Source organism: Balaenoptera physalus (assembly GCF_965194825.1).
Source record: "Balaenoptera physalus genome assembly, chromosome: 20".
NCBI classification, from domain to species: Eukaryota; Metazoa; Chordata; class Mammalia; order Artiodactyla; family Balaenopteridae; genus Balaenoptera; species Balaenoptera physalus.
In genome coordinates, this window is record NC_138901.1 from 17,629,723 (window position 1) to 17,655,467 (window position 25,745).

At 38.8% G+C, this 25,745-nt stretch overlaps 1 protein-coding gene across 1 annotated transcript in view; it reads left to right on the forward strand.

The window, feature by feature from the left end:
* LOC309651048 (leucine-rich repeat-containing protein 37A3-like) overlaps window positions 1-25,745 on the forward strand; it is a 57,672-nt gene that overhangs the window by 31,277 nt on the left and 650 nt on the right. The window contains 6 exon segments of the mRNA XM_082443334.1: window positions 2,873-2,944; window positions 3,491-3,565; window positions 15,090-15,208; window positions 17,244-19,054; window positions 19,480-19,584; window positions 24,356-24,405. Coding sequence (XP_082299460.1) covers window positions 2,873-2,944; window positions 3,491-3,565; window positions 15,090-15,208; window positions 17,244-19,054; window positions 19,480-19,584; window positions 24,356-24,405 — 2,232 coding nt within the window.

Here is a 25,745-nt window from a genome sequence, read left to right on the forward strand (position 1 = left end):
CAAGGTCATAAAGATTTACTCCTGTGTTTTCTTCTAAGAGTTTTACAGCCTTAGCTCTTACATTTGGATATTTGATCCATTTGGAGTTAATTTTCATACATGGTATGAAGTGTAGGAGTCCAGCTTCATTATTTTGTGTGTGGATGTACAGTTGTCCCAGTATCATTTGGAAAGACTGTTCTTTCCACATTGAATTGTTTTGGCACCCTTATTGAAAATCAATAGACCATAAATATGAGGGTTTATTTCTATACTATCAATTCTGTTCCATTGATTTACATGTCTGTTCTTATTCCAGTAGCACACTGTGATTGCAGTCGCTTTGAACTGAGTTTTGAAACCAGGATGTGTGAGTCCTCCCACTTTGTTCTTTACCAACATTGTTTTGGTTATTCTGTTTCCTTGAATTGCCATATGAATTTTAGAATTAGCTTGGCAATTTCTGGAAAGAAGTCAGCTGGGATTTTGATAGGAATTGCAATGGAACCATAGGTCGATTTGGGAAGTAGTGAAATTTTAATAAGATCATCTTCCAGTCCATGAATCCAGCATGTCTTTCTATTTATTTAGATCTTCTTCAATTTCTTTCCACAGTTTTGTACTTTTCAGTGTGAATCTTGCACTTACTTGGTTAAATTTTTCCCTAAGTATTTTATTTGTTTTGATGCTGTTACACATGGAATTGTTTTCGTGATTTCATTTTTGGATTACTCATTGCTGGTGTGTAGAAATAATATTGATCTTGTATCCTACAACCTTGCTGAACTCATTTATTAATGCTAACAGTTATTTTCCTAGATTCCCAGGAATATGTCTTGTGGTCTTCCAGTTTCCCAGGAATACATTGGAACATTTCAAAGTCTCTGTGGACATCTCATTCCTCAGCTTTTCTTTTTAAGCTTTTCGGTTGGGCTGTTTTTTGCCCCGAACTGTTATCCATTGCCTCATGCAACCGCCATGTTAAAATATTTGCTCGAAAATGTTTTCCAAAAATGCCACCTGAGGAGAGGCTTTTCTCACTAGACAGCTCTCAGTCAGGTCAAAGGCAAGCCTTTCAAGTGAGGTCTTCCAGGGGACCACCAGACATGTAAAACAATGACAGTTCTTTGGGAATGAGGCTTTGAAGGACCTCCCAGTCCATGCTGCTCCTCCTGGTACCAGGGATGTGGGCTGTTTTTCAAGGCTACCACTGGCATGGAGAGCAAAGGTCAAGGACAAGTTCAAGCAACACAGATCTCATTGTTCTTACAGAAATTAATTTGTTTTCCTTGAATAAATTGCTCCCCAATTTGCTGCAAGCCTGTTGGTTAAATGTCCAGAGTTCCGAAAAAGTTGATTCTGACCATTTTTGCCAGTTTTGTTGTTGTTGTTGTTCTTGTTCTTGTTATTGTTGCTTCTGTGGAGGGATGAATTGTCAGATGTCCTTCCTCCATCATTTTTACTGATTTTCCTGCAATATCTTTTAAAATCTCTAAAGTCTCAATGACCATAGGCTAATTAAATATTTATCATGGGAGATGATTAAGGAAAAAATAAATAAAAAGAGAAATAAATAAATAAATAAATAAATAAAAAGAGAAAATATAATTCTCATAGAGGCTTTCCCAGATGTGTAGATGAAGTTTGAAAAGGTATTTCTATATTTAGTGCTCTCAAAATTAAGGTTAAAGTAACAGATGTTTTAAACCCGCCCCCGCCCCCCACTTTTTTTTTCATTCAGGTTAAACACAGGCTTTAGAGTCAGAACTGAGTTCAAATTCCAGCTCTGCTTCTTACTAGCTTGATGACTTAGGACAAGTTATATAACTTCTCTGTGCCTCAGTTTCCTCATTTGTACAATGGGGTAATATATCTATCACATAAGGTTACTGTGAGGATTAAATGTTAAATGCTGATCACAGATGCGTGGCAACCCAAAAGATATTAGTTTTGATAATTATTTTACAATATTCGCAAAAATACGTTAATAATTCTTGAGTAGAGTTAACCTGAAGTCAGATATTCTTTTCTTTCTTCCTGTTTCTTTTGGGTTTTTTTTTCCCCCCTTATTTGTTTTAAGGAACTAAGGAAAAAGAAAGAAAGAACTAAGAAGAAAATCTATTCCAGCATTTTGGAATAAAATTTTGTTCCCCACAATTAATTTGTTTATTTTATTGATATATAAACAAAATGTTATTTATTTATTCAGCAAACATTTATTAACTACCTAGTAAATATTAGGCACTATGTCAGGCACAGGAATAATAATGACAATAAAGTGTGGTCCCTGCTCTCAAGTTGCTGGCAATCTAGGAGACTGACAAGTAAACAGGTGATTACATACACAGTAACAAAGGCTATGATACAGGAATACGCATGGGACTATGTGATGGGAGTATGGCTTTCACCAGTTCCTCTTGGATTTATCTCTTCTTCTTTGGCTCCAGAACCAAGGAATTAGCCCTATTTTTGTCTTTCACTGGGTAGTTTAAACCATGAAATGTTAAAAAATTTGTAGAGATGAAAGAAAAACACCTTGAATTATGGAGGATACTAGAAATAGTACTTTTTTACAGAGCAAGGGCTTCCTACCAGCATAGTCACTTCTAGGGTTTTTAACCTGAAAAGTTCTTTGGCATATTTTGTCTTTACTAGCCACTTTTTTTTCTATTTGTTTGTTTGTTTGTTTGTTTCTCTTCTCCACTTTATCATCTAGAGACCTGGGTAGTTCCCAATGAAAGAGTGTTTTACAGATGCTAAGGGTGATTTATGGGTAAAGACAGAAAATGATTTTTGTTTTAAACCTTCACGTTCCGTACCAAAAAAAATGAATATAAGCTTTCATGGAAATAATCGAAAATGCAGATAATTTAAATTCCATTCCATTTTTCAGAATTCTCAATCATAATCCTTTGACAACAGTTGAAGATTCTTATCTTTTTAAATTGCCAGCATTAAAATATTTGTAAGTATTGCAACAGTTTCATGGCTCATGAGATGATTTCTGCTCTTTTTTACTTTCGTCAAAGATTGAGTACTTTGGCTAAAAAGTCATAATTTAGATTTTAACTGGGTTATTGAAAATAAAAGTTATTGACAAAGAAAACGATTAAGAAAGAATATACACGGGTAAGACAGCCAGCAGAGAATGAGAACAGTGTTGAAGAACACATATAGATATGGAACATGTAGATGCATGTAGGAATATTATTTATCCCAGAAAGCAAAAAGGAATAAGGGGTACATTATTTTTTTTTAAAGAGAGTGATCAAAAGAGGTAGATGCAATTGAAAATGAGAAGTTAGAATAATAAAAAATGATTGTACCGTTCAGCACCAAGGCCATTAATTTGATGATGCAAATTTAAATTTCTTCAATAAGAGCTCTTTGGAATTATCATGTATGGCAAGTAAGAAGCCAGAATTGAAGTAATCACATGTTAAGTATCTTTTTAAGTTTAGAATTTTTGTCTTTGGGTTTTATATCATGCATGTTTGGGCTTCTCCTTCAGAGACATGGGAACAACACAAGTGGCACTTACAACAATTGAAAGCATCCTCATGATGACCCTTGAATTGGAAAAACTGTAAGTTGATTTTTCTTACATTTGTTTTCACTCAATTGTTTTTTTAGGTTTGTTGTATTATTTTCTTAAGTCAGGTTTATTTATGTATAATTTTCACTTAACAAAATTCACTATTTTTAAATATACAGTGTGATGTGTTTTGACAAACGTATAGTTCTGTAGCCACCACCACATTTGAGGTAAAGAAAACTTCTGCACTCCCAAAAGACCCCTCATGTCCCTTTGTAGTCAATCCATCCTCCTCCCGCTACCAGCCCCTGGCAGCCACCAATCTGATTTTTGTCCGTATAATGTTGCCTTTTCCAGAATATCTTATAAATGAAATCATGTGGTATGTAGCCTTTTGTTTTTGGCTTCTTTCACTTAGCCAGTCTCTTCGGAGATTCATCTGTTTTGTTGTACCTGTCAGTAGTTCATTCCTTTTTATTGCTGAGTAGTATTCTAGTTGTGTGGATACACAGTTTGTTTACGCATTCATCATTTGATGAACATTTGAGTTGTTCCTAGTTTTTTGGCTATTATGAACAAAGCCTCTGAAAACACGCACATGTGTATGTGAACATATGTTTTGTGCGAGCATATGTTTTCATTTCTTTGGGGTGAAATACCTAAGGGTGGGATTGCTTCATCATATGCTAAGTGCCTATTTAACTTTTTAAGAAACTGCTAAACTGTTTTCTAAAGTGCCTGTGTCATTTTGCTTTCCCACTAGCAGTCTATGAGAGTTGCAGTTGCTCCACATCTTCAACTGATCCTTATATTTGTTTTCTAAAAACGTTTAACCTTTCTAGTAGGTGTGTAGTTGCATCTCGTGGTTTTTGCCACATTTTGCATTTCTGTAATAGCTGATGATGTTGAGTGTCTATTCATGTGCAAACATCTTTTTAAATGAAGTGTCTGTTCAAATCCGTTTTTTAATTGGATATTTATATTGAGTTTTAAGAGTGCTTATATAAAAAGCAATGGAAAAAGTCCTTTCTCCTAGATATGTGTTTAGTAAATATCTTCTCCCAGATTGTGACTTATCTTCATTGTATTAAAGTGTCTCTGAAGACTAGATGTTTTAAATTTTTGATGAAGTCTAATTTAGCAATTTTTTTTCATATTTCTTTAATTTATTTCGTTGTGCTGGGTCTTAGTTGCGGCAGATGGGCTCCTTAGTTGCGGCTCATGGGCTTCTTAGTTGTGGCATACGAACTCTTAGTTGCGGCATGCATGCGGGATCTAGTTCCCTGACCAGGGATCGAACCCAGGCCCCCTGCATTGGGAACTCGGAGTCTTACCCACCAGGGAAGTCCCTTAGCAGTTTTTCTTAGATGGCTTGTGCTTTTTTGTGTCTTATCTAAGAAATCTTTGTGTGAGACCCCATTGTCTGACCCAAAATCACAAAGGTTTTCTCCTATGTTTTCTTCCAGAAGTTGTATACTTACATTTAGGTCTATGATCCATTTTGAGTTGACTTTCATATATGTTGTGAGGGAAGGGTCAAGTTTCATTTTCTTGCAGTTTAAAAAACTATTTCTGTAGGACCGTATTGTGACAGTTTATTACACAACTAACTGCACCTTAAATTGTGCCATCCCCCCTCCAATATGGCAAGCTAATAGAAACTTTCTGTTATGCCAAGGCTAGCTGAGGGGATTGCATGAGATTAGTAGGCGGAAAGGGCCCTGCGTTTAGCAGTCTGTTCCAACCGTCTTTGTCAGGTCAGCTGACAAATGACTGTCTTCACCACGCCGTCACATCTGTTGGTCACTGCTCTAGCCTCATCTTCCTCAGCCTTCCACAGCATCTGCCGCAATTGCGATCCCTCTCTTGTCAGCTAGATGCCCTCCTCTCTGGATATTAAAAATTATTTCCCTATGTAACTACAATACTGTTAACACACAGTATTGAAGAAATTAAATTCCTACACAATAATATTACCTAATAAAGAGTTGCTGAGTCTGGCTAATGGCTTATCAATTTTGTTTATCTTCTCAAAGAACCAACTTTTAGTTTTATGGATCTTTGCTATTGTTTTCTTTGTTTCTATTTCATTTATTTCTGCTCTGATCTTTATGATTTCTTTCCTTCTGCTAACTTTGGGTTTTGTTTGTTCTTCTTTCTCTAGTTTCTTTAGGTGTAAGGTTAGATTGTTTACTTGAGATTTTTCTTGTTTCTTTAGGTAGGCTTGTATAGCTATAAACTTCCCTCTTAGAACCGCTTTTGCTGCATCCCATAGGTTTTGGGTCGTCGTGTTTTCATTGTCATTTGTCTCTAGGTATTTTTTTATTTCCTCTTTGATTTCTTCAGTGATCTCTTGGTTATTTAGTAACGTATTGTTTAGCCTCCATGTGTTTGTCTTTTTTACGTTTTTTTCCCTGTAATTCATTTCTAATCTCATAGCGTTGTGGTCAGAAAAGATGCTTGGTATGATTTCAATTTTCTTAAATTTACTGAGGCTTGATTTGTGACCCAAGATGTGATCTATCCTGGAGAATGTTCCGTGCGCACTTGAGAAGAACGTGTAATCTGCTGTTTTTGGATGGAATGTCCTATATATATCAATTAAATCTATCTGGTCTATTGTGTCATTTAAAGCTTCTGTTTCCTTATTTATTTTCATTTTGGATGATCTGTCCATTGGTGTAAGTGAAGTGTTAAAGTCCCCCACTATTACTGTGTTACTGTCGATTTCCTCTTTTATAGCTGTTAGCAGTTGCCTTATGTATTGAGGTGCTCCTATGTTGGGTGCATATATATTTATAATTGTTATATCTTCTTCTTGGATTGATCCCTGGATCATTATGTAGTGTCCTTCCTTGTCTCTTGTAACATTCTTTATTTTAAAGTCTATTTTATCTGATATGAGTATAGCTACTCCAGCTTTCTTTTGATTTCCATTTGCATGGAATATCTTTTTCCATCCCCTCACTTTCAGTCTGTATGTGTCCCTAGGTCTAAAGTGGGTCTCTTGTAGACAGCATATATATGGGTCTTGTTTTTGTATCCATTCAGCCAGTCTATGTCTTTTGGTTGGGGCGTTTAGTCCATTCACGTTTAAGGTAATTATCGATATGTATGTTCCTATGACCATTTTCTTAATTGTTTTGGGTTTGTTTTTGTAGGTACTTTTCTTCTCTTGTGTTTCCCACTTAGAGAAGTTCCTTTAGCATTTGTTGTAGAGCTGGTTTGGTGGTGCTGAATTCTCTTAGCTTTTGCTTGTCTGTAAAGCTTTTGATTTCTCCATCAAATCTAAATGTGATCCTTGCCGGGTAGAGTAATCTTGGTTGTAGGTTCTTCCCTTTCATCACATTAAGTATATCATGCCACTCCCTTCTGGCTTGCAGAGTTTCTGCTGAGAAATCAGCTGTTAACCTTATGGGAGTTCCCTTGTATGTTATTTGTCGTTTTTCCCTTGCTGCTTTCAATAATTTTTCTTTGTCTTTAATTTTTGCCACTTTGATTACTATGTGTCTCGGCGTGTTTCTCCTTGGGTTTATTCTGTATGGGACTCTCTGCGCTTCCTGGACTTGGGTGGCTATTTCCTTTCTCATGTTAGGGAAGTTTTCGACTATAATCTCTTCAAATATTTTCTCTGGTCCTTTCTCTCTCTCTTCTCCTTCTGGGACCCCTATAATGCGAATGTTGTTGCGTTTAATGTTGTCCCAGAGGTCTCTTAGGCTGTCTTCATTTCTTTTCATTCTTTTTTCTTTAGTCTGTTCCGCAGCAGTGAAAACAAAACAGAAACAGACTCACAGACTTAGAAAACAAAGTTATGGTTACCAAAGGGAAAAGGTGGGGTGGGGGAGGGATAAAGTGGGAGTTTGGGATTAACATATACACACTACTATATTTAAAATATAGTAGTACAAGGACCTACTGTATAGCACAGGGAACTCTGCTCAATATTCTGCAATAACCTAATGGGAAAAGAATTTGAAAAAGAATAGATACATGTATATGTATAACTGAATCACTTTGCTGTACACCTGACACTAACACTAACACAACATTGTTAATCAACTATACTCCAACTTAAAATAGAAATTAAAATTAAAAAATTTCAACTCCTTTTAATGTCTGAAGAGTATTACAAGCTGTGGATATTTTATAGGACCAAATTTGCATTCGCTCTCCTGTGCACAACAAAGCCTATCTACTGACAGGGAGTTGTGGTAAAGGAAAGTGTGTTTATTTCAGGGTACCAAGCAAGGAGTCCAGGCAGTTGGTGCTCCAAAGGCCAGAACTCCTCAATGGTTTTCAGGGAAAGGTTTTTAAAGACAGAGTGAAGGAGACAGTTGCAGGCTGTGTGATCAGCTGGTGAACAGTCTTCCGATTGGCTGGTGGTGAGATAACAGGGTGATATTTAGGGAGTCAACATCATCAACCTTCTGGTTCCAATGCGTCTGGGGTCTACATGCTTGTGGGCAGCATACAGTTAACTTCTTCCACCTGATGGGGATTTCAGTATCTGCAAAATAGATAATATCCTGATCATTGCTCAGGATATTATCTATAGCTTGTGAGGAGGAATTAGAGGTCCTTGACTTTGTTTAATGCCTAAACTCTTATTATTTTGTCTTTCTTGATTGTTTTCCTTTGTTTCTGCATTTTCTCACTCCTCTGATTAAATATATTCTTTGGAACTTGGGGAAGGCCTAGGAGGCTAAAGTTTTTCTACAGACAAGAGACAGGTGGAGGGCACGGTGGGGGTTGGTGTCTGTCCCAGGAAGGCCCCATAGGGTCCTCCTTGGTTACTGATATACCACAGTTTAACCATTCACAGATTGAGGGACATTATACTTGCTTCCAGTTTTTGGCTAATAAAAATAACACTGTTATGAAAATTCAAGCACAAAAAAAAAAAAAAAAAAAAAAAAAAGAGTTGCTATTCAAATTTCCCCAGTTGTCTCTCTCATATAATATCATTTCTTTTAACAGCTTTTTGTGGTATAATTGACATACAATAATCTGTGTTCACACACACACACATACATACACACCATGAAGACATCATCAAAATCAAAATGTCCATCACCTCAGAAAGTTTCTTAATGTCTCTTTGTAATTCTTCCTTCCCATCGTTCCTTGCCCTTCCCAATCGCCAAGCAACCATTGATCTGCTTTCTGTTTGCATTTTCTAGAATTTTATGTAAATGGAATCATACAGGGTATACTTTTTTCTAACTGGCCTCTAACTCAGCATAATTATTTTAATCTTCATCCATATTGTTGTATATATCAGTAATTCATTTCTCTTTATTGCTGAATAGTATTCCATTATATGGATGTACCACAATTGATCTATTCACCATTGATGGGCATTTGAGTTGTTTCAGTCTTTGTCTACTACAGATAAAGTTGCTATGAATATTTGTGTACAAGTCTTTGTATGGATGTATGCTTCCATTTCTCTTGGGTAAATACCTGCAAGTAGAATGGCTGGATCATTGGTAAGTGTATGTTTAAGTTTTCAAAAAATACCTATTTTTCATAGTGGTTTGATCGTTTTACATCTCTACCAGCAGTGTTTGAGAGTTGCATTTTCTTCACGTTGCGGCCAACACTTGCTATGCTCAGTATTTTTAATTTTAGATAGTTTAATAGGTGTGTAGTTGTATCTCACTGTAGCATCCCTAATGATTAATCATGTCAAACATCTTTTCATATGCTTATTTTGCATTTGTATCTCTTTGAATCTTTTATCTATATTTTTCTGGAATTTTGAGAGTTCTTTATATATTCTGGAAATTAGTCCTTTATCCAATATGTAAATTGCTAAGTATTTTCTCCCATTCTATGACTCATCTTTTCATTCTCTCAGGGGTGTCTTTTGCAGGGCAGAAATTCTTAATTTTGATGGTGTCTAATTTATCTACTTTTTTCTTTTATGGATTATGCTTTTGGTGTTGTATCTAAGAAATCTTGCCTAACTCAAGGTCATAAAGTTTTTCACCTGTTTTGTTCTAGAAGTTTTATAGTTTTATGTTTTTTAGTTTTATGTTTTACATTTAGATCTTTAAACCAATTTGAGTTCATTTCTGTACATGGTTTGGATGGAAGTTCATTTTTTTTTTTTTTTTTTTTTTGCACCTGGATATTCAATTGTTCCAGCATCATTTGTTGAAAAGACGATCGTTTCTCCACTTAAATGCCTTTGAACCTGAAAGTCAGTTATCCACATCTCTCTACTTCTGAACTTTCTATTCTGTTCCTTTGATCTTTCTGTCTATCTTTACTCTACTATCACAATGTCTTGAAAGTGTAGCTTCATAAGCCTTGAAATCAGTTACTGTTAGTTCTTCAACTTTGTTCTTTTTCAAAGTTGTTTTAGTTATTCTAAATTTTATTTCCCTATGAATTTTAGAATTTGCTTGTCAATTTCTATAGAAAAGCCTACTGGGATTTTGATCTATAAATCAATTTGGGGAGAATTGATGTCTTAACAATATTGAATCTTCTGATCCATGAATACATTATATCTCTCCAGTTATTTAGGTCTTCCTTAATTTCCCCCCAGCAATATTTTACAGTTTTCCGTGTGCAAGTCTTTTACATCTTTTGTCAGATTTATTCTAAGTATTTTATATGTTTGATTCTGTTATAAGTAGTATTTTAAAACTTTGATCTCTGCTTGTTTGTTGAGATAAATTAATCTTTTTGTATGTTGATCTTGTACCCTGCAAACTTGACAAACTCATTAGTTCCAGTAGCATTTTTGTAGATTCTTTCAGGTTTTCTACATAATCATGTTATCTGCAAATAAAGATAGTTTTACTTCTTCCTTTCCATTCTGAATATCTCTTTTCTTTTTGTTGCCCTATTGCACTGGCTAGAACCTTCAGTGCAGTGTCAAACAGAAGTAATGAGAGCAGACATCCTTGCCTTTGTCCTGATCCTGGAGAGAAAGTACTTTGTCCTTCACCATTAAATATGATGTTAGGTTTTTTGTCGAAGTCATTTGTCAAGTTGAGGAAGTCTCCTTCCATTCCTAGTCTACTGAGGGCTGTTTTTTTCTTTAATCAGGAATGGATGTTAGACTTTTTCATTCTTTTCCTGCATCTATTGCAATGATTATGCGATTTTTCTCTTCTTTTCTTTTCTTAATTTGTTTATTTATTTTTGGCTGCATTGGGTATTCATTGCTGCACGCAGGCTTTCTCTAGCTGTGGCGAGCAGGGACTACTCTTCATTGCAGTATGCAGGCTTCTCCTTGTGGTGGCTTCTCTTGTTGCAGAGCACGGGCTCTAGGTGCACGGGCTTCACTAATTGTGGCACATGGGCTCAGTAGTTGTGGCTCACGGGCTCTAGAGCGTAGGCTCAGTAGTTGTGGTGCACGGGCTTAGTTGCTCCGTAGCATGTGGGATCTTCCCGGACCAGGGCTCAAACCCATGTCCCCTGCACTTGCAGGTAGATTCTTAATCCCTGCCCCACCAGAGACGTCCTGATTTTTCTTTTTTAGTGTACTAAGTTGGGTAAATTGATTTTCAAATATTAAACCAACCTTTCCTTCTTGAGATAAACCCCACTTGGTCATGATGTATCATCTTTTTATATATTAGTGGATTTGATATGCTAAAATTTTGTTAAGAGTTTTTGCCTCTGTGTTCATGAGAGATATTGGTCTATCTAGTTTTCTCGTAATGTCATTGTGTAATCTTGATACGGTGAAAGTTGGCCTTATAAATAGGTTGGGAGGTATTCCCTTCTCTTCAACTTTCTGGTAGAGTTTGTGTAGAATTGGCATTATTTTATTGCTGAAGTGTTTGGTAGAATTTCTCAGTTAAGCCACCTGGACTTGAAGCTTTCTTTGTTGGAAGGTTTTAAACTGCACATCCAATTTCTTTAATATCTTTATTCTTGAATAAACTTTAGTAGCACATGTCTTTCAAGGAGTTTGTCCATTTCATCTTGAATTTATTGGTATAAAGTATTCTATAATATTCTCTTATGATCCTTTTAATATCTATAGTATTTTTCTGTTTTCCATTTTATTTATTTCTACTTTGATCTTTATTGTGTTCTTTCTTCTCTTACTATGTGATTAATTTGCTCTCGTTTTTCCAGTTTAAGGTGGAAGTTGAGGAAGCTGAGTACAGCGTTAGCAATATCCCACATGTTGACATATTATGTTTTCAGTTTCAGTGAGTTCAAAATAGTTTCTGATTTCCCTTTTGATTTCTTCTTTGACCACAAAGTTACTCAGAAGTGTGTTGTTTAGTTTCCAAATATTTGGAGATTTTTTCAGATTTGTTAATTTCTAATTTAATTCCATTGTGGTCAGAGACATGTATCGAATGACTAAAATCCTTTAAAAAATTTTTTTAAGTTTTTCTTTTTAATTTATTTTTTTGCTGCGTTGGGTCTTTGTTGCTTCGCGTGGGCTTTCTCTAGTTGTGGCGAGCAGGTGCTACTCTTCGTTGCGCTGCACCGGCTTCTCATTGGATGGCTTCTCTCGTTGCAGAGCACAGGCTCTAGGTGCGTGGGCTTCAGTAGTTGTGGCACACAGGCTCTAGAGCGCAGGCTCAGTAGTTCTGGCGTACGGGCTTAGTTGCTCCGCGGCATGTGGGATCTTCCCGGTCCAGGGATCGAACCTGTGTCCCCTGCATTGGCAGGCAGATTCTTAACCGGGAAGTCCCAATTCCAGTATTCTTAATCTTTTGTGTAGATCCATATTCCAATCTGGTGTCATTTTGCTTCTGCTTAAAAATACTTCTTTTTAACATTTCTTATAGTGAAAGTCTGCTAGTAATGAATTCTTTCAGCTTTTGTATGTCTGAGATAGTCTTTATTTTGCTTTTGTTTTGACAGATCTGAGTATAGAATTCTAGCTTGATAGAATTCCGTTCACTACTTTAAAGATGTTATTCCACTGAGTTCTCGTTTACATTGTTTCCAACAAGAATTCTGCTGTCATTGTTACCTTTGTTCCTCTGTATGTAGTGTATAGTTTTTTCCTCTGGCTGCTTTTAAATTTTTCTCTTTATTGCTGGTTTTGAGCAATTTGACTATTTTTTGTGCCTTGGTGTAGTTTTGTCCATGTTTCTTATGCTTAAAGTTCATTGATCTTTTTGACTTTGTGAGTTTATAGTGTTTACCATTTTGGGAAAATTTTGGCTATTATTTCTTCAAATTTTTATTTTTCTCCTCTCCTTCATGGACTCTAGGTACACATGTATCAGGCCACTTGAAGTTGTTGCACGACTCACTGATGCTCTATTCATTTTCGTTGTTGTTTTGTTTTGTTACTCTTTTTGTTTCATTTTGGATCGTTTCTATTACTATGCCTTAATGTTCACTGACCCTTTCTTCTGCAGTGTCTAATCTGCCATTAACCTCGTTCAATGTCTTTTTCATTTAGACATTATTTTTAATCTCTAGAAGCTCAATTTGGGTCTGTTTTACATTTTCCATGCCTGTACTTAACATTTTCAGTGTTTAGTCTGGGTTTTTTAACATATGAAATACAGTTATAATAACTTTTCTTCATGTATAATAACTTTTTAAATGTTCTTTTCTGCCAATTCTAACATCTGTATAGATGATGGGTTAGTTTTGATTGATTGCCTTTTCTCCTCACTATGGGTCATATTTTCCTGCTTCTTTGCATGCTTGGCAATTTTTCATATGATCCCAGATATTGTGAGTTTTAGTTTATTGTGTGCTATATATATTTATATTCCTGTAAAATGCTTGGGCTTTGTTTTGGGTGAAATTAAGTTACTCAGAACAATTTTATTCTTTTAGGTCTAGCTTTTAAGATTCGTTGGGTAGGAGTCCAAGTAGCCTTTAGTCTGGAGCTCGTTATTTGCAACTAATGAGACAAGTCCTTTCTGAGTATCATGAGGTTTTCCAGTCTGACTTGTAGGAACAGGTACTATTCCTACAACCCTGTGTGATATCCAGTTATTCTTATTATTAATCCTTTCATGTGGTTCTTTTCCTGGCATCAAGGAATTCCTCACACAAATGTACTGACCAATACTTTGTTGAATTCTCAAGAGATCCCTCTGCATATCTCCAGAGTTCTTTGTCTGTGCACTTCTTTTCTCTCTGATACTCTGCTTTGTGAACTCTAGTTACCTTGGTTTTCCCAGACTCTCAGCTCCATTTCCTCAGTCAGGGAGTCCACCAGTCTCTGCCTGGACTTCTCTTCCCTGTACCATGACCTGGAAACTCTCTCAGAGAAGTAAGTTAGGGCAATTATAGGGATCACTTCATTTATTTCCCATCTCCTGGGGATCAATGAACTTTATTGCGTGAGATCCAGTTTCTTGAAAACTGTTGTTTCCTATGTTCTGTCTGATATTTTCATTGTTTCAGGTGGGAGGTTAAATTGGACCTTGTTACTTCATCTTGGCCAGAAGCCAATAACATTCTTTAAGTCTGTTTTGTTTTGATACAGGGTCCAATTAAAGATTAGGCATTGCATGTCGTGTCTTTGTTTCCTTTAATCTAGAATATTTCCCTCCTTTTTTTTTTTTTTTTTTTGGTCTTTTATGACATTGGCATTTTTGAAGAGTCTGAGCCAGTTGTCTTGTAAGTTGCCCCACAATCTGGATTTGTCTGTTTCCTCATTAGATTCAAAGTAAACATTTTGGGAAAGAATACTATATAGGTGATGTATTCTTCATACTTCAGCACTTCAGGTGGCCCAGTGCTAAGTTTGATCACTTGACTAAGGTGGTATCTTCCATATCTCTCCATTGTAAAGTTATTTTTCCCCTTGGTAATTGATAAATAATATGTGGGGTGATAGTTTGGGATCAGTGAAGATCCTACTTTCAAACAACTCTTCACCCAACTGTGCATCAGTGATAATCCTTGTCTGAATCGATTATTACATTGATAGTTGCAAAATGACACTTTCCTAATTCTGTCATTCCTTTTGCATTTATTAGCTGACATTATTCTATAAAGAAGAGCTCCCCCACTTTTCATTTTGAGTATCATTATGACCTCATGTGCTTTTTTTAAAATTAACTATGTTATACCTTATTATAATGATAATGTTATTCTTTGGAATGTTCCTTTTGTCCAGATTTGGCCAATGCAATCTCTGTTATTGTTTAACCACATGATGCTTTTTTATTACTAGAATAATTTGTAATATATTACTACTCACAAATAGGAACTGAGAAAGGGACTCCAGAAGGTGCGGTCTTATTCAGACTCTTCTTAGAAGTCTGCCTTCTTCCTGTGTACCCTCAACCCAAAGTGAGGCTTTCGGGTGGGAAGGAGATACTTCTGAATTAAACTACAGATCAGTGTCACCCAATTCTAATCCCTATTCCCTTTTTGCTAGACATACCATACCTACTGCCATCCTAATCCTTCTGTTGGGCACCTCTCTCCTCCTCTATATTTATTTACAACAGTCAAGAGCAGCAATTGGCCAACCAGCCCTTATCCAGTTCTCCAGTTCATATGCCCCAAGAACTCCTTTTTGCACTGGTCTGTGGTGGCCTTGGCCTACCTCTTCTACCTACTCAAGTAACTCTTTTACCACGAATTTAATTACCTGTGTTTCCATTTATAGGATCTTACCTAGCCGTATGGCCTGCTGCCTCTGCCAATTTAAAGCTACTATTGAGGTTGTCTGTCAGACAGTCAAGCTGCGTTGTGACAGTGAATGCCTGACAGACATCACACGTTGTGGTGAGTCTCAATTGCGGGATAATAAATTTTTTATTTTTAATTTAATTTTTTAAGTTTTTAATTTTTATTCTTAATCAATGATAAATTTTAAAATTAATGATGTAATTGCATTATTTTAATTCATTCATTCAGTGTTCCAACTTCCTAAGTTTCTCAGAACTACCCCTTGCTAAAAATCAGATTCTTGATTACATTATTAAGCTAATAATGGCTCGGTTACATTGTTAGCTTAATAATGTAAATGATCCGCATACATAAAGGAACAAGAGAAAGGAATGGAAGGGGGAAGGGAATTAACATTAATGGCCACATATCCTATGCTGTGCTCTCTGCAAACGAGAACTTATTCATATAGTGCATCACAGTTTGTAAACTGATTTTATATACATTAGGTCTCAAGTACCCTTTGTCTTATAGGACAGATATAAATATATTTTTGTTTATTTTGTTTGTTTCTGCAATTTTATACAGAGTACAAGAGATGCTGTTTTATGTCCTATTTGGAGCCTGAGAGTTTCTGGTTCCATAACCAGAAGCTGCTACCTAGCCCTTCTAATGGCTGGGAGAGCTAGTTTATTCTTAGACTGTCCAGCTCTGAACTTGCTCTGAATCTCAAGCTTTTCTATCCACAAAACACTCAGGGGCTTTCAACCATTTTTCTGTATATTAGATTTATTGGCACTAACTTGATGACTTCCAAACTGTGCTATCATGCCCAGGTAGCTTGAATACAGGTCTCTTTCAGTGATCGAGAGCACCTCATAAATAATAACACTTTGCTACTTGTATAAAGACAATATTGCTGATTTTTCAACACAATTTTATTTATTTTTTTGGCCGTGCCACACAGCTTGTGGAATCTTAGTTCCCCAAGCAGGGATTGAAGCCGGGCCACAGCAGGGAAAGTGCCGGGTCCTAACCACTAGACCACCAGGGAACTCCCCCAAACAATTTTTTTTACTAATTATATTACTCCCTTCTCCCCCAGAAGTGGGCAGTAAAGGCATTTTTAATCTCCTTTTACAGGTGAGGAAAAACAAGATCAGAGGTGTAAGTGCTATGACCCTAGTGCCCCGATCTCCTGTCCCCAGTTTGGGGCTCTCTGCAAGCCCATGCTCCTCCTTTCTCATGACCCTTCCCTCCTCCTTGACCCTCACCAAAAATACTTTTAATCCTTTTGGAAGAGAAGCCCAGCTACACAATGGTACACATTACCTTCACACAGTCAGAAGCTTTGGATGGTTCCCCAAGTAAAGCTGGAAATATTAGAAGGAAAATGAAATGAAAGCAAAGTAGCCATCTGACAGAAGTTGCTTTTTCCCTTCTGCATTTTACGACCTCAAGTATTATTCCACTGATTTGTTGAACGTTCCACATTGGCATACAGTCTGGCAAATCTCTTAACTGATAGCCCAGATCCCTGCCCAAATTTTAGCAAAGAGCCAGGGCGGATATAGTGTTTTTTTCTGTATAGAGCCTTCTGCTACGGGGGCTGGGATATATGGCAGCAGGGACTGAGCAAAGGATTCGGTGGGTGGGTGGAGAAGGACATGTCCAGATGACGACCTGTTAGCGGCGGTTGTTGTCGTGGTCATCTGTGACAGTAGCAAGAACGCAAGCACACTGAAGAGGTGGAGAGAGGAAGCCTCACACTCCTCTGCCTCTGAGGCAGGACAGGATGGGGTATGTGAATGTGAGGAGTCACAGTAGATCTGCGGAGAGCCCAGCTGAGTAGGGGAGTATTTGTCTTCCAGCCTTGGCTCTTCTTGAGTACTGGCCCCTGGGAACCAGTGGAGTAATCCTGAATATAGTTACTATATTTCACGCTACAGAATTTTCTGAGTAGACAGCCGCTTTTTCAAGAGATATCTTTTTCACATTTTGTTGTTGCCAGTCATAGGCTTAAGTGTGGGTTTCTTTTTCTCCTAAGTGGCACTCAAACGTTGACTGATTCCTAATTCATTTGGCTGTGGACTGACAAAAATCTGTCCCATCAGTCTTCAATGATCAAAAACAGTCTCTTCTTTTTTGACAGACGAAGAAACATCTCTTGGGAATGCAGAAGGATCGTTGATGAAGGTGTTACAAGCCCGGAAGAAGAACAACAGCACCGAGCTGATTATTGAGCCAGAGAGGGCATCCTCAGATAAAAGTGCTGTCAGCTTGTCAGGCTTCATGAATGAGCAGCTGGACTTTAAAAATGAAAGTGATATTATCAGTGCACGAAATTACATACTGCCTTACATCTCAGAGGGAAATCTAGGAGATGTGGAATCAACATTATTACCATTCCTTCAACTTCTTTTTTCAAATACACAAGATGGAGATATGCTCCTGGGCCTTTTGAAAAACAATACAAGGAGCCCTTCTGTTAAACCTGTACGCAAGAATTCAACTAATAAAAATAAATTGAGGAAACTCCATTTTCTGGAAAATGTGTTAGATGCAGAAACTCAAGAAAAATTTGATGAGGTTAAAAAGGAAGAAAAACCTGCCACGCGTACACGTTCCAACCTTTTAAGTGCCATGTTTAAACACTACCTCTTTCTAAAGAAATTGGAAACTGCCCAACCACAGAAAGACAGCCCAGCAAAGACTGAGAGTACCGAGGAAAAGCTGCTGAGAGTGAACAGGGTCCTCAAGGGCCCAAGGGGCCTACAGAAAATGCACCTCCAAGCAGTGGGAGATGAGAGCGTCAGGAGGAAACAGAATGCCCAGCCATCTGTGGCGAGCACTGCCGAAGAAAGAAGGCTCAGGAGGCCATCCCCAGGAAAGCTGAAACAGCTTCTCATGGTGCAGAGGCCCAGGAAGCTGGTGGGAAAGTCCTCCAATGCGGAGTCTTCATTCATAAAAGAACACAAGGCAGCAGGCTCCTCTACCCTGAAACAGTACTTCAAGGTCAGGCCTTCTGCCTCCATCCCTCCAAAATCCCCATCTGAGGTTAAAAGCAAATCAAAAGACTTATCCAACACTATACTTGTTTTAGAGGATGCAAAGGCTAGAGTTAGAAATATTAAGGATTTTGAACTAATCTCACATTCTGGGAAAAAATACATCTTCCATAAAATTAGGACTCATCGGGTCCAGAGAAAACCCAAAGGCAAAAGGAGTCGAAAGTTCAGAAAGAAAAGTTCACTCAATAGAATGATGCTTGCAAGCCCTCCGTTCTCTGTAGTGAGGAGTCTCATAAATTCCCCTCCTCAAGAAGCTGTTTCACCTTCAAGAGAGGTGACTTCTCAAGAAAATCCTTCTCCAGAATTATTTTCTCTTTCAGACCCTTCTACAGAAAACACTACTTCAGAAAACAATACTGCACAAAATGTTTCTGAAGAAGTTATTTCTTCAGGAAACTCTACTCTGCCCGGAGGAACCGGCCCTGGAAACACTACCCATAAGGATGTCTCCACTGCACATTCTGCTGTTGCTGCAGACAACAGTATGCCACCTGTTCAACACACCAACGAAACACAGTGGGAGCACCACAACACGGGCACTGAATTATCCTCTAAGCCCACAGGCTTCACTTTCCCAGGGCTCACATCCCCGGGTGATCAAGTTGAAACTCAGCTAAACCAGCAGCTACGGTCCCTCATCCCCAACAATGACGTGCGAAGGCTCGTTTCTCATGTTATCCAGACTTTGATAATAGACTGCTCGGACACCCACGTGCAGCTGGCCTGTGCCAACCTCATCTCTAGAACAGGCCTCCTGATGAAGCTTCTCAGCAAGCAGCAGGAAGTAAAGGTGTCCAAAGCGGAATGGGATACGGGCCAGTGGAAAAGTGACAACTATATCAGTGAGAGCACGGAAGCCCAGAGTGAGCAGAAAGAGCAGGAGTCAAGTGAGGTGAGGAGAACCCCTGAAACATGGGACCTGGACTTTTACTCAGTTTAGGACATGCCATGGACGTACCCAAGCAGGAATACCACGGGCTCCTAGTCTGTATCTTATCTTCAGCCATGACACTGGCTAAGACAGTGATCTCCCACTTTGCTCATTGAGAGAGTGTGTCAGTATTCCTAGCGTAGACGAGAAAAGGACATAACACAAGATAAATAAATTGTAGATAAATAAATTGTAGAAGAAAATGCTAATGATAAGATTAATAACATTAAATTTGGCTTGTTCTTATAGAAGCTACTCGCCTGAAAGGATTGGGTTTTACAGTAGTTTAAGAATAGTTAGCTATTGTTTAGAATAGGTTTAAGAATAGTTAGCTTTCATGCCTTCTATCTCCTTGTTTGTAAAAAAATTGTTATTTATTTTTTTAGCTCACAAAAGAAGTTCCAGGATATGGCTATAACAACAAACTCATCTTGGCAATATCTGTAACTGCAGTAGTGACGATTTTGGTTACACTTCTCTGTCTCATTGAGGTAAGGACAATAATTCATTCAGATTCAGAACCCACAAACTGAGACTCAAAGCCACCTTTCCACCTACTACTACTTGATTCTTCTCTTTAGTCATGAGGACTGAGGTACACTTTGTTCTTTTACTGAAAAGTATATTCCCAGGAGTTTTTTTTCTTTTTTTCTTTTTTTTCTTTTGGCTACATTATGTCTTCATTGCGGTGCGCGGGCTTCTCATTGCGGTGGCTTCTCTTGTTGTGGAGTACGGGCTCTAGGCACGCGGGCTCAGGAGTTGTGGCGCACGGACTTAGTTGCTCTGCAGCATGTGGGACCTTCCCAGACCAGGGATCGAACCCGTGTCCCCTGCACTGGCAGGCGGATTCTTAACCACTGCGCCACCAGGGAAGTCCCCACAGGATTTTGAAAGGAACTCCACTCCCAGGAGATCTCTTTGGAATTGGATCCATGATAACAAGCCATTGGACTGTTTTGACAAGTTCAGTTTATAAGAAGGCCAGAGTTGACATGATAGTAAAATTTCTTCTACTCAAAAACTATGCTGCGGCTTCCCTGGTGGCGCAGCATTTGAGAATCCGCCTGCCAATGCAGAGGACACGGGTTCGAGCCCTGGTCTGGGAAGATCCCACATGCCGCGGAGCAACTGGGTCCGTGAGCCACAACTACTGAGCCTGCGCGTCTGGAGCCTGTGCTCCGCAACAAGAGAGGCCGCGATAGTGAGAGGCCCGCGCACTGCGATGAAGAGTGGCCCCCACTTGCCGCAACTAGAGAAAAGCCCTCGCACAGAAACAAAGACCCAACACAGACAAAAATAAATAAATAAATAAATAGTTTAAAAACAAAAACAAAACAACACAGAAAACTATGCTGATTTGATGTACTCACCAGTCACTCTCATTCTACTGTTTATTTCTTTCCTTGTTGGCTGAAGTGATGAGAGACATACGATCTCCATACTCATGGAGCTATCAGTCACCCTGGGAGGGCTAAAAGGACATGCCTAAAAGATCAAAGTGTGATCTCGTCAATTCCTTAGGCTTACTTAGCAGCTTGCTTCTCCAGTGTATTAGGAATTGTGTAGATAGGTTCCATTAAAACACTGCAAGTAAAATCCTGCAGCAGGCTACCCTAAAGCATGTCATATTTATAGTAGCCTATTCCTGGAGCTAGCCTGTTTATCTTCTGTTCAGTTACATAATGGTTTATTACTTTTCCCAACAGGCAGTGGCTAACATTAAAAGAGTGATTTTAATAAGCTGGCAATCTTGATTCTACCCTACCAGTCCAACCTACTTTATTTACCTTTTCTCTTGTAATGGCAGCCCTCCATTGCAGCCAAAGCAGCTCCTCAGTATACGCTAGTTACACCACATCCATGCCTGCTTTTGTCTGTGCCTTTGGCCATCTAAAATTCCTTGATTTTGCTTTGCCTGTGGAAGTCCTATGAACCTCTCAAAAGCCAACTCAAGTTCAGATATCTTTCTTCATAAAGCCTTCCCTGAATACTCCAGCCCTCCTGATCCTAGTCCTGTGAGGTTTGTCACCATTTCTTAGGGGCCATAGCAAAGCAGTCCCCTCCCCTCAGAGCTCACAAAAGTGGGAAGCAGTTTTTTAAAAGGCAGCCCCCCAAGAGAGAAACAGCAAGGTTAGCACATCATGGAGCTGAGCAGAGATGTGTAAGGACCAATGGCTTCCTGGCCTATCAGACTTGAATAAAACCTGACATGATGTACTAACTTCTAAAGAGAAATGTGTCTATCTGCAGGAGGGTTGGTCAGTAGTGAAAGCATAGAAAAGGTGAGGAGAGACCAACATGGGCAGCGCCCATCCTCACATTGCCCGAGAGTAGAGATGGCACCTTAGGCAGCAGAACTGAAGAGTCAGGCCCACTAGCCAGGCTGTGCCTGTTGAGGAGATGGGTGGATCCAGCTGCCTCAGGCCTTCCCATTAAATTCTGGATTCGGCTGATTTCTTTTCTAATTCTGTTGTCACCAAGTAGCCTTCGATTGTGTGATTGTGCTTTAGTGTGCCACGGAGGCCTGTCTCCACAGAAGGTAATTCTCTGATTGTGTAGACACGGATGCCCTGTGTGTAGAACAGATGTATTTCTCATTGTCAAGTAATAATTTGGCATTGTGATTTTTGATCAATCCTGTGATATTGATAAAGTGAGACTGCCACAACAGGAAGACGCGAGTTGTCTCTTGGTGAGGAAGAGTATGATTTCTGAGCCTAGGAGGCTGGGGACTAGCATGGGGTCAGCTTGCTAGTCATTGGCCATTGCCCAGACTGTCCCCTCTACATCTCCAGGTGGCATGTGGCCTTTTGCTTTTTTAGAATTTCTGTAAAGTCCCCTTTTTATTGTTTCTAACTTCTCTAGAGTTTAACCTTGCATTTGTGTTGTTTTGTTTTGTTTTGTTTTGTTTTGTTTTGTTTTGTTTTGTTTTGGCCTGCGGGATCTTAATTCCCCAAGTAGGGATTGAACTTGTACCCTAGGCAGCGAAAGCGAGGAGTCCTAACCGTTATTTCCTCTCCCCACTTATATGATAAGCTCTTCGAGGACAGGGGCCATGCAGTGTTCTTCCTATGGTAGACACTACTGGTGTTCAACGGAAGAGAAGTGAGGCGTTATGTCAATTCCACAGTGAGGAATCATGCAACCGAATATTTATTTGAAGTAGCATCGAGTCCAACAATAGACCCATGTGTTCTTAAGACTTCTGAAATGTCATGTTTTAATATTCCAATCAGTGGGGGAAAATGAATAAATGGTGATAGACTAGCTGCCTAACTATTTGGGGGTTAAAGAATAGCAGATCCCCATTTTTCATCTTAAATAAACATATTTCCATAAATGTGAAAAAAGACCACATAAAGGTATTAGAAGGAAATAAAAGCAGTATTTTTATAATCTTTTATAATCTTCAGAGCCTGATGCCACAAGCAGAGCCTTTGATATAGTCCACCATCTTGTCTGTGACACCAGCTTAGCACTGATTCATGCCAAGCGTAAGATGAAGAGTTTTCCATATATTGTCTGATTTAATGCCCACAGTTCTGTGAGGATGATATTACTATCCCTCCTTCATAGATGAAGGAGATCAATGTAAGGCCCCAGTGGCCAAACCAAAAGCAGAAGCCAGTTTTACCCGACTGCAAAGCTTGTGCTCCCTACTCCACTCTTTTGTCTTGTCTCCTTAGAGACAAAAACACTGGAAAGATTCGAAACACTGAAATTCAATGAAAACCAGTATTTCTTTACTATAAAGAGTTTTTTGTTTGTTTGTTTGTTTGGGGGTGGCGGGGTTTGGCCATGCTGTGCAGCTTGCGGGATCTTAGTTCCCTGACCAGGGATTGAACCTCGGGCCACAGCAGTGAAAGCGCCAAGCCCTAACCACTGGACCACCAGGGAACTCCCAAGAGTTTTATAAGTCAACAAGAAGAAGACAAACAGTCCAGGGGAAAAGGGGGCAAAGGCTGTGCAGTGTAGGAGGTGTGTTGACAGTCTGCCACCATATCTGCCCGTCCTCTCCTCATGGCTCATGTGGGGTGGCTTTTGTTAGCCAGGCCTTTGTCACCTCATGACGTAAAAGTAATCTCTAATATCTTCTTCAAGTACTTTTGTAATCTGTCTAGAATTTGTTGTATTTGTTTTTTAGTGTGGTTGAGGCAGGGGATCTAACTTCCCCCCCCGCCCCACACATGAAGATCTAATTGTTTTCAAATCTTTCACTGAATGGTTTATTCTTTCTTCCCTGGTCTCATATACTATCTTCATCTGGACTCTATTCTGTGATCCAGTTATCTTGTCCTGTACCAGTACCAATATCACACTGCTTAATTCCAGTTGCTCTATAACATATTTTATATCTGGTAGGGCAAGGTCCTACTCTTTGACCTTCTTTTTCATGCATTTCATATCTATTCTTACACATATTCTCTACCAAATGTCAGCTGGCCAGGTTTTATTTAAAAATTATTTTGGATATAAATGGATTGCATTGAATTTGTAGGTTAATTTGATGAGAACTGACCTCTTTACAACATTCTAGGAGGATGGTATCTCATGCCATGTAGTACTTCTTCTTAATGTCCTTCAGAAAAGTTTTAATATTTTCATCACATAGGTCTTACAAATTTTTGGTTAAGTTTATTCCTAGGTACTTTATGCATTTTTATTGATATAGTGAACGGGATGTTTCTTCTGTTTTTTAGTGAGTTATTTGTGTTATATGGGAAAGCTATTGAGGCTTATATGTTGATCTCTTGATTTTGTATGTAGCCATCTTACTCATGTTACTTCCAATAAAACTTCGGTTGATTCCTTTGGTCTTTTTAGGTCCCTCATTTCATATGCAAATGTGTTTGTCTCTTCCTTTCCAATACTTCGTTTTTCTTTTCGTACTGATTAAGACCTCCTCCACATTGATCGATAGTAGCAGTAATGATGGGCATCCTACTCTTGTCGTTGACTCTAAAACAAGGCTTAGGTTTCTGCTAGATACTTTTATTTTCTTTTCCTACTTCTAAGAGTTTTTATTAGGAACGATCTGTTGAACGTTATCTAAAACAGTCAATAAAATATATCGCCAGCTGCATGCAAGACCCTAAGTTAGGTACTGTGGAAGAGGCAAAGGATTATTAAACAGGGTAGAATTCCTTTCCTTGAAAAAGTTATCATCTCACTGGGTAGATAAGATTTAAAGTAAAAGGGAATGAATAAGGATTTGGAAATAGTTGTAATGGATAATCATGATCATGTTTTCTTTCAAAACAGATTTATTCTCATCGAATTGCAAAAGGGGAAGATAAGAAAAGGAGCAGAAGGTAAGTATTGGTCTTTTAAAGGAGAATTTTACAACTAGAGGAGAACTTAGAACTCACCTATTTCAATTTCCTCACCAAAGGCAGGAAGAATGTTTAATTACCCTAATGGTTTACCCTAATTTATTTATCAGCAGAATTAGCTCCCCAGCCCAAGCTGAGTTAGAACAGGACTGGCACAGATTCATCTGCTTTCACTAGTCCTTTAAGGAAAGAGGGTGGACGGGGAGAGGTTTTGGTTGCACTTGTTCCTGCTGGCCTGGTGCCTGGTTCCTAGGTATCAGGCCAGGCCAGAGGCCTTCTAGGAGGCTCTGGGGTAGGGAGGGACACATGGTTGGGGATTTAGGGGCTGGCCTCACTCAAAGCTGAACAAAGGTAGCACATATGAGTCCCTTCTGTAAAGTGGCAAGAAAACTTCCCTTCTCACCCTACTGTTTTTCAGGCCCCTACTCTCTATTCCCTTTATCCAAACCTCATAGAACTTTAACCAGGAGAATCTTTAGACAGTAGTTTGTCTCTTCCTTTTATAATAAGGAAATGGAGAAAGAGAAAGGGAAAGTATCTTGTCCCATGGTCACACTGCTAGTGATTATCACAAAGAAGAGGGTCCCTTTCCACTGAGGACTTCTCTACTGATCACACTGTGCTTGGGCTGTGAGCTCCGTTTTATGTCACAATTCAGTATACACATACTATATGGGCATAAGTAGTTTCTGAAACTAACTTATTGTGCACTCTGACTTTTTTCTATTCTATTTGTATTCAAAAAGAGTATTTCGTGTTTCCCTGCTGGTCATGGCCTTTAAACTGATTTCACAATTCACTGACACCTCAGTGACAGCCTGCAGTATGAAAGTCAGAGAGCTATAGATAACTTTGCTAGTTGGGTTCAGGTGTTGACTTGGTGTGATTCAACTTATAGGATAGGATAGAGCAGCCAGGAAAATAAAAGCACCTTCTCCCCACAGCCACACCCCCAGCAAATGCTGCATGTGCGACTAAGTCCGTAGCTGACTGGTGTGAAGCGCATCTAGAGAGTAACGTGTTTCTGCCCAGCGCCGCTGTGCAGTGTTTTCACTGCACGAGGGCACTTGGCCAAGGGCCAAGAAAGGTGAACGGGGCTGAAAATCCTGCCTATACTCCATGCTAAGCCACATGCAAAGGTCTCCCCAGAGACACGGGGCGGGGGCCATTTTGGACAGACACAGAGAACTTCTGGAAGGCCAGCATGCACGGAATGATTTTCAAGATCCCGGGTCTGTGGTGATTTTGCTCATTGTGATTATGGACTGAGGTACCCATTTAGTCCTAATAAGACCAGAGATAACACATTGTGAGAGAGA